General features: G+C 41.5%; 1 protein-coding gene across 4 annotated transcripts in view; it reads right to left on the bottom strand.

Annotated features, from left to right (window-relative positions):
- The window catches only part of sdf4 (stromal cell derived factor 4), a 30662-nt gene that overhangs the window by 11853 nt on the left and 10099 nt on the right, over positions 1-8710 (bottom strand). For 3 of the 4 annotated variants that reach the window (XM_061791082.1, XM_061791108.1, XM_061791100.1), the window contains exons 2-4: positions 4322-4638; positions 2503-2639; positions 2260-2373 (exon numbers count right to left, since the gene is read on the bottom strand). In XM_061791082.1, coding sequence (XP_061647066.1) covers positions 2260-2373; positions 2503-2639; positions 4322-4632 — 562 coding nt within the window. In that variant the 5' untranslated portion in view covers positions 4633-4638. Of the gene's footprint in view, positions 1-2259; positions 2374-2502; positions 2640-4321; positions 4639-4897; positions 5069-8710 lie in introns of all 4 variants that reach the window. The other variant, XM_061791090.1, reaches the window with a different exon arrangement.

Genomic DNA, 8710 nt, shown 5'->3' with positions numbered 1-8710 from the left:
ATTAGCAAATTATGGTGGAAAATAAGTATTTGGTCAATAAAAGTTTGTCTCAATATTTTGGAATATAGCCTTTGTTGGTAATGACAGCGGTCTTTCTGTAAGGTTTTCACACACTGTTGCTGGTATTTTGGCCCATTCCTCCATGCAGATCTCCTCTAGAGCAGTGATGGTTTTGGGGGTGTCGCTGGGCAACACAGACTTTCAACTCCCTCCAAAGATTTTCTATGGGGTGGAGATCTGGAGACTGGCTAGGCCACTCCATGACCTTTAAATGTTTCTTACGAAGCCACTCGTTTGATGCCCGGGCGATGTGTTCGGGATCATTCTCATGCTGAACGACCCAGCCACGTTTCATCTTCAATGCCCTTCCTGATGGAGGGAGGTTTCACTCAAAATCTCACGATACATGGCCCCATTCATTCTTTCCTTTACACGGATCAGTCGTCCAGAAAATCGTTGCAGAAAATCAGCCCCAAAGCATGATGTTTCCACCCCCGTGCTTCACAGTAGGTATGGTGTTCTTTGGATGCAACTCAGCATTCTTTCTCCTCCAAACATGACAAGTTGAGTTTTTACTAAAAAGTTCTATTTGGTTTCATCTGACCATATGACATTCTCCCAATCCTCTTCTGGATCATCCAAATGCTCTCTAGCAAACTTCACCATTCTTGTGATCGTTTTGACCCTGCGGGGTGAGATCTTGCGTGGAGCCCCAGATTGAGGGAGATTATCAGTGGTTTTGTAAGTCTTCCATTTTCTAATAATTGCTCCCATCGTTGATTTCTTCACACCAAGATACTTACCTATTGCAGATTCTGTCTTCCCAGGCTGGTGCAGGTTCCCAATTTTGTTTCTGTTGTCCTTTGACAGCTCTTTGGTCTTGGCCATAGTGGAGTTTGGAGTGTGACTGTTTGAGGTTGTGGACAGGTGTCTTTTATACTGAGGTCTTCAAACAGGTGCCATTAATACAGGTCAGGAGTGGAGGACAGAGGAGCCTCTTAAAGAAGTTACAGGTCTGTGAGAGCCAGAAATCTTGCCCCAGAAAAACTCATCGGATCTATATGATTTCACGTAACTGACCTATTTTCAGTTCAAAACTGCGAATTTTGCCAATGTTTTTGATTACTTCATACTATCTTCATGTTTTTAGCTACTTAGTGTTTAGTAAATTTCCTCGTGATTACTAGTTGATTGTATTCTATCAAATATTAGTTTTATATAACCTTTATGTTTTATTGTTCCATAGGTCTGAGACAGCACAGGAATTCAGTGCGTCCTTGATTGTTTTGACTACTCACTGGAAGATAATTCCAGTGAGTAGTCAAAACAATCCTCTGCATGCAACCCTTCCCATAAAGGTAAATTTGAGTACAGCTGGATGAAGCTGATTGTGTGAGAACGTTGCGGGAATGAGAGGTGTATTTCTCTCTCACTTCGGTATAACGAAGGTGAATTTTTGCCTGGGCTTCAGTAAGGGGTAACAATTCGTGACAATTTATACCTTTCCCTCTCTTTGCAAAGACTTCTTTCTTTCTTTCTTGAAATAAAATTAGAAGACAAGATTGCTTCCTTATTCTGCTGTCAGAAAGACTTGCCAAAACAACATCCAACACACAAATACAACAGTACGTACAGTAACTACACTATTTCTTTTCATTTTTTATTATATTTCTATACAACACAATGGTTTTCTTTATTACAAACAAACTGTTGTGGTCTTTTGGGGACTGGTACGGATTTGACATTTTTATTAATTTAAACTTTTTTGATGTAAAAGTAAACTGAGTTACGAGCTTGGTCACGGAACAAATAAAACTTAAGTCAAGGTGACACTGTATTTGAGCTTTACTCCAAGTAATACTCATAAATCCGTGATATTTTGAGTTTCATCTTGATTTGAGGATTTAAAAAAAATCAAAATTACAACTTCTTGTAACATTACTACTTTTATTCTGTTACTATTCAATTTATAATTTTTTTTTTACAAGAATAGATTTTATAAGATTACGTATAATGAGTAAAAATATTTAAAAAAATACTTATTACGGTTTAATTCTTGTAAAACTACATTTTTTCCTAGTAAATTAATAACTTTCTTCACAGTGGGATTTGTTCTTGTAATACACCATTAGCTATTTTTATGAAATTAATCAACTTCTTTTCAGTGGATTTTTTCTCTCTTTAGTATGCCATCATTCACATCATCTTAATTGCAAGCAATAAAAATTCAGGAAATATTCCATGTAGTTCTGTACTTACTATCCTCATCCAGTTTAAGATCTTCGTTATTCTTGATTTTCTCAGCAATTTCCTTTTGATTAAAACCTTTGCTGGCAAGAAACTTGATTCTGTATTCATCCCATGTTACATGACCTGCAAATTTTTGGGGGGGACAAAGATTATTTTTTAAAATGACTTCATTGGCCTCTGTATTTTGAAATTACAGTGGTACTTCCATCTTTTTCATCCAACTCCACAGTGCTTATATATCCACACACTTACCGTCACCATCCGGATCGACACTATGGAAGCTATTCTTGTTCTCCTTCATGGCCTCTTGAAAATGCTCCTCCGTCTTCTCCATAATCCAGCGCTGCATCTCCTTGGCGCTCACACTGTGATCCTTGTTGAAATCCACTCTGGGGTGGGGGGGCAGGGGTGTGCACATTTTTAACCCACTTTAATTGTGTAAACAATTTCAGTATGTTGAAAGACAAGGAATTTGTCTGAAATTCGCAATCAGACATTACACAAAATTACTAAAAACAATAAAGATGACTATTAATGAACATTAATTTTCTCCCTAAATTTAGAGAGACACTCATCCACATGAGCATTCGACTAAATTTCCTTGAGAAGTTGAGAAAAGGGTTAGCCAAGGCTGCCCTTACTGACCAATTCTGTTCATTACCTTCATGGACAGAATTTCTAGGCGCAGCAGAGGTGTTGAGGGGGTCCGGTTTGGCGACGTCAGCATTAAGTCTCTGCTTTTTGTGGATGGATGTGGCTCTGATACCTGCTTCAAGCCACGATCAGCAGCTCTCACTGGGGCGTTTTGTAGCCGAATGTGAAGCGCCTGTGGTGAAAATCAGCTCCAAATCTGAGATGATGGTCCTCAGTCAGAAAAAGGTGGAATGCCCTCTCCAGGTCAGGGAAGAGATCCTGTCCCAAGTGGAGGAGTTCAAGTATCTCGGGGTCTTGTTCATGAGTGAGGGAAGAATGGAGTGGGAGATCGACAGGTGGATAAGTGCAGCATCGGCAGTGATGCGGACTCTGTATCGGTCTGTCATGGTGAAAGAAGGAGCTGAGCCAAAATGCAAAGCTTTCAATTTACTGGTCGATCAACGTTACTACCCTCACCTATGGTCACGAGCTCTGGTTCATGACCGAAAGAACAAGATCGTGGATACAAGCGACCGAAAAGAGTTTCCTCCGCGGGGTGTCCGGGCTCTCCTTCAGAGATTGGGTGAGAAGTTTGGTCATTCGGGAGGGGCTCAGAGTCGAAGTGCTGCTCCTCCGCATCGAGGAGCCAGATGAGGTGGCTCGGGCATCTGGTTAGGATGGCGCCCCCCGCCCCGGACGCTTCCCTGGTGGGGTGTTCCGGGTATGTCCCACCGGGAGGAGGCCCGGGGGATGACCCAGGACATGCTCGAGAGACAATGTCTCCCGGCTGGCCTGGAAGAGCTGGATGAAGTGGCTGGGGAGAGGGAAGTGGTCTGAGCTTCCCTGCTTAAGCTGCTGCCATCGCGACCAGACCTCGCATAAGCGGAAGTAAATGGCTGCGTGGATGGATAGTTGACAAAATTAATAATTGCTTGCTTTTATTAGGGGTGGAATTCTAGCTCAATAACCCTGCATAGAAGCTTTGATGTTCTCACTCTCTCTCTCTGTGTGAGACGCAAGATGATAAGACTCCATGAAAAACTGCATGTCTTTTTTTGTCTGAAATCACAATTTCGATCTGAAAATGATATCGTCCAGCCCTAGTCAAGGGTGTACCCAAACTTTACCCAAAGTTAGCTGGAATCCAGCACACGCGCAACCATAATGAGGACTATCGAAAATGGATGGATGGACTCTGCCAGTTGTAGCCTAGTAGTGCACCCCATTCTGCCTCATTTGCTCCAAAACGCCATCAAGCTCACCCGTTCAATTCTTAATGAACGATGAATCAATTATTTTGGCCATCCCTGGATCAAGCCTTAGCTTTTGTTCACAAGAGGCAATAATCAGATTCCCCAATTCAACGCACACATCCAACAGTGATGGGGTGTGCTCAACACTCGACCCCAAATATTGTTAAATTAAAGTGACGTCATACTTAGAAAAGATGTCAATAAGCTTCCTTCTGTTCCGCCTTGGCTCAGAGTCCTCCTCAAACTCCTCCATCTCTTTGCCCAAGAAGACCTCCTGGTGGAAGTCCTTGTTGAGTTGACCATCCAGGCCTATCTTCATGCCATTCAAGTGGTCCGGCGGAAGGATCTCATTCTCGTCCTTGTTGATTAAGCTCTTGTCTTTAGGGGCGGACATGTTGGCCGGCCGAGCCCTCACATCCATGCCCAACAGCCAAGTCCACAAAAACAGTGACACTGCAAGGAGGCTTTGGCGGCCAAGTCTTCTCTGAACTGCCATGATTGCCTGTGAAGAGGTAAGCATCACATCAGAATACAAGGCAGATTTCAAGAGCTCTAAAAACGTGAAAGGAATGTCCGTAGACAACTCATAGATCCTCTGGATTTTCTAAGGCATTAGATTGGGTCGAACGCACGAGTTTGGTTACCCCTCAGAGGGCTGGTCATAATTGTGATACGTTATAAATGTATAAACTCTATTCTTCACACATGATTACATGATGGCCTGAACATTTAATACATTTTATTATATAATATACATTTACCAACAAATTGATGGATAACCAGTTTTGAAATCATCCATCCATCTTCTATACTGCTCATCTTATAGGGTCACAGGTGTACTGGAGGCTATCCCAGCTGACTTTGGGCAAAACGTCCTGGACTGGTCGCAGCTTCACAATCCAACCGCAGGGCAGACAAACAACCATTCAAACCTATGGACCAATGAGAGTCTTCAATGAACCTAACATGTAGGTTTTGGAATGTGGGCCACCACCAGGGTTATAATAGTTTTGGATTTTCCATTATAGTTAAGTTTTTATTTCATTTTGACTTTTTCAAATTCAGTTTTAATTCGTTTTTAGAGCAGGTTTGTTAGTTTTTATTTTTTCAAAAAAGTTTTGTTTTAGTTTAGTTCTTATTAGTTTATTCCTATAAGGGTATTTGTCTAGTGTGAGATTTATAAAAAATAAAAAACACGCACACAATACAGTGTAATAAAAACACAACCAAAAAAATACAATTTAAACAACTATTCACCAACAAACACATGAAAGACCCACAAAACAACTACAGGTACTGTATAACAGTCCACAGTATTTGAAGTACAATAGTGCCTGGCTTTGTTGCGGGCAGCATGGGTTCAGTTCCCACTCAGTGACGTTGGGAATGGTTGTCCATGTCTATATGTGCCCTACGACTGACTGACGACCAGTTCAGGGTGTAGTATATTTATGGGGGGAAAAGCTGCAATTGGTTTTTGTTTCTTATTTTTTTTCTGAAGAATACAACAGGCGGCGGCACGGTGGACGACTGGTTAGAGCGTCTGCCTCACAGTTCTGAGGACTGGAGTTCAATCCCCGGCCCCGCCCGTGTGGAGTTTGCATGTTCACCCCGTGCCTGCATGGGTTTTCTCCGGGCACTCCGGTTTCCTCCCACATCCCGAAAACATGCATGGTAGGTTAATTGAAGACTCTAAATTGCCCGTAGGTGTCAATGTGAGTGCGAATGGTTGTTTGTTTATATGTGCCCTGCTGGCAACCAGTTTAGAGTGTACCCCGCCTCCTGCCCGATGATAGCTGGGATAGGCTCCAGCACTCCCACGACCCATGAGGATAAGCGGCTCAGAAAAAGGATGGATGTTTAACAAATCACATACCAGTGCATTTTGACAAAGAATAGTATAGTGACACTAATAGTATAGTGACACTATTCTGTCATCTGATTTGACTATAGTATAGTCAAATCAGATGACAGAAATTTGACAAAACTGTAGTTTGATCATTACAAAAAAATCAATTCACTGAGACTCGTAGCTCGCCTTTGGAGAATTTTCATTTGAGTCACCGGCTCTTGTGAAAAAGTGCTGCTGTGCCATCAAAACAGCTTCCAGTGGCTTCAGATTTGCTTGTCTTAGTTAGCATGTTTCGTCTGGTAGTGCCTCTTAATATTAAATTCTTTGAAAACAGCCACAGTCTCTTGGCAAATTAGGCAGACACAGTTGTTTCGTATGTATCCAATTGTCCTGGACACGGCGGCCCTCGTCAACTTTCCTCTTTTTAGTTTCAGTTGCCATTTTAGAAATGGGCTAAAAACATACCACAGGGGTCACGCGACGAGAGTCTATTGCCACCCTCTGTTGAAATATAAAATGGCTTTTTTTTGTATGTGTGTATTGTTTACTGTGGTAAACTGTGCTAGCGGGCCACATATTGATTTTATGACCTGATGCTTTGGGCCGGAGGAAATTTGGCCGGCCCGCGGGCCGGACTTTGGGCATGGCTGCTGTAAAGAATTTGGCGTTGACTCAAAGTTTATATAAAAAAAAAAAAAAAAAAAAAAAAAAAGGTGCAACTATTGCCATGGGTATTTTGAAGGTATTTCAATTCAGCTAGTGTGCCACAATACATAGCTAAGTAAAGAAAACTACAAATATCTTGAGTACTGTATGTAAATTTTTATTTTGTTTTAAGTTGAGCAAACATGTCTAACAGTGTGGGTAGTGAGACTCTTGACTGCAATGCGCTGACGGTGAGTCCAATTTCCACAGAGTAGGAATTTGTAAAGCTCGTGACACGTAAGGACACAGTTGTGTGCTCCCAGTGCTTCTCAGCCTTACAAACGTACAACTAAAAATTTAACTATACAGGTAGTGTTTTACGTGAGAAGCAGACAAACTGAGTTCCATGTCAGGCTTGTAAGATTTGTCTCCCTTGCTGAGTTGGAGAGCCGACTACAGGAAAAGAGGTTGATTAAAACAGTGGAAGGGACGGGGGATCAAGGTCATGTCATTATGAATCTGAGTGGGTACCAGTATTATCTGCACCCTTTCAGTGGCGCCCGACCATTCAGGGTACTCTGTGCACGCGCCCATTGGCAGTTCATAATAAAGAGATGATGCTTTCTTCAGAAAGGACATCGTGCAGGTGGAGATTGACAAACGCAGTGAAAAAGACGGTGACTTTCAACCACCATGTCTTATATAGTGAGACTGTGTAAAGGGAACATTAAAACATGCACTCCCAAAAGTGCGACCACATCAAATTTTAACTCGCACACTGAAAAAAAGGTCGCAGTCTCGAGCCCTGAATATTGAAGCCATAGTTTTAACGATTACAATTATAATGTCATGATTATGTTGTGAAACTGAACAGCAATCATAGCCATAAATGCAATTTTACAAATGTTTGGCATAGTTTTATAATTAATAAATGGTGGGTTTCATTTATTTTTATATTTTAAAGCTGCCGTATTTTGCCAAACCAACTTTTTCCAGTATTTGCCTCAGAAAACGTGAAATATGAATTAATATCATCCAGGCATTCCTGAGTTCCAGATGTTTTTCTGCCAAAAGGCCTTGAAATCAGGTCATTTGAATTTCTCGAGCTCATCTACGACACTAGTGAAGATGTCCGCCGACCTTTCGGCTCCCGAGCCAGGGCTATCAACATAAACGTGCGCTCTCACAAGTGGGTCTTCTACATGGGGGGCAACCAATCAGAGGAAAGAGGGCGATCTTAGTCAAATATGGACAAAACGGATATAAAACTGGGTCAAACAGAAGTAGCTGTCAGAGGGACCTTTTCTGGACAATCGCATGACAAAACCAAGGTGTTATTTTTTTTTTTTATGAAATTGACACTTTTATACTCAGTCCATGTTAAGAGAGTCACTCTATGGTGGTCTAAATAGACAAAATATGGGACCTTTAATTAAGTAAAGCACTTTGTGTGGCATTTTTTGCATGAAAAGCGCTTACAAATTTAATTTGATTGATAATCCCTGTCAGAGTTTTGGTTAATTACTAGTAATTACAGAGCCTTGGCGAGACTTCCATCCCAGACTCTGCCATTGAGCAAGCAGGCCACACCAGCTTCAGAGCAGATCGAAGTCCGGGAAGACGCGGAGGAGGATTGTGTATATTATGTAAACAACAAATTTCCACTAAAGCCATAATTATGGACATTTGCTGCTGTCTGGACATTGAGTCCGTTACAGTTGTGTAAACCCTTTGATCTGCCGAGAGAAGTCACATCGGCTATTGTAAAGCGTATTGTAGCCTGTGTCATTCTTTCCACTTTTGCTTAGATTTAAAAAAAATAATAAAATTAAATAAAAAAATAAAAATTAAAAAAACGGAATCACGCATGCCACCAGCCTGAATTCTCACTCCATCTGTCTGCTTTCCTGCTCTGCTTGTTTCCACACACACACACTAAACACACAAGTCGCTCAAAACTCTTGCGCACTACAAACCACCACACACCACATTATCCCCTTGTCACTGTTTTTCTATGTTCAGTGTTTGTTCGTTACCCTTCTATGTACCCTGGCTTTGCTGTACTTAAATATAGCAT

The sequence above is a fragment of the Phyllopteryx taeniolatus genome, chromosome 1 (assembly GCF_024500385.1).
Source record: "Phyllopteryx taeniolatus isolate TA_2022b chromosome 1, UOR_Ptae_1.2, whole genome shotgun sequence".
In the NCBI taxonomy this organism is placed as follows: domain Eukaryota; kingdom Metazoa; phylum Chordata; class Actinopteri; order Syngnathiformes; family Syngnathidae; genus Phyllopteryx; species Phyllopteryx taeniolatus.
Note: the sequence above shows the minus strand (reverse complement) of the source record. Positions and strands in the feature narration are given on the sequence as shown.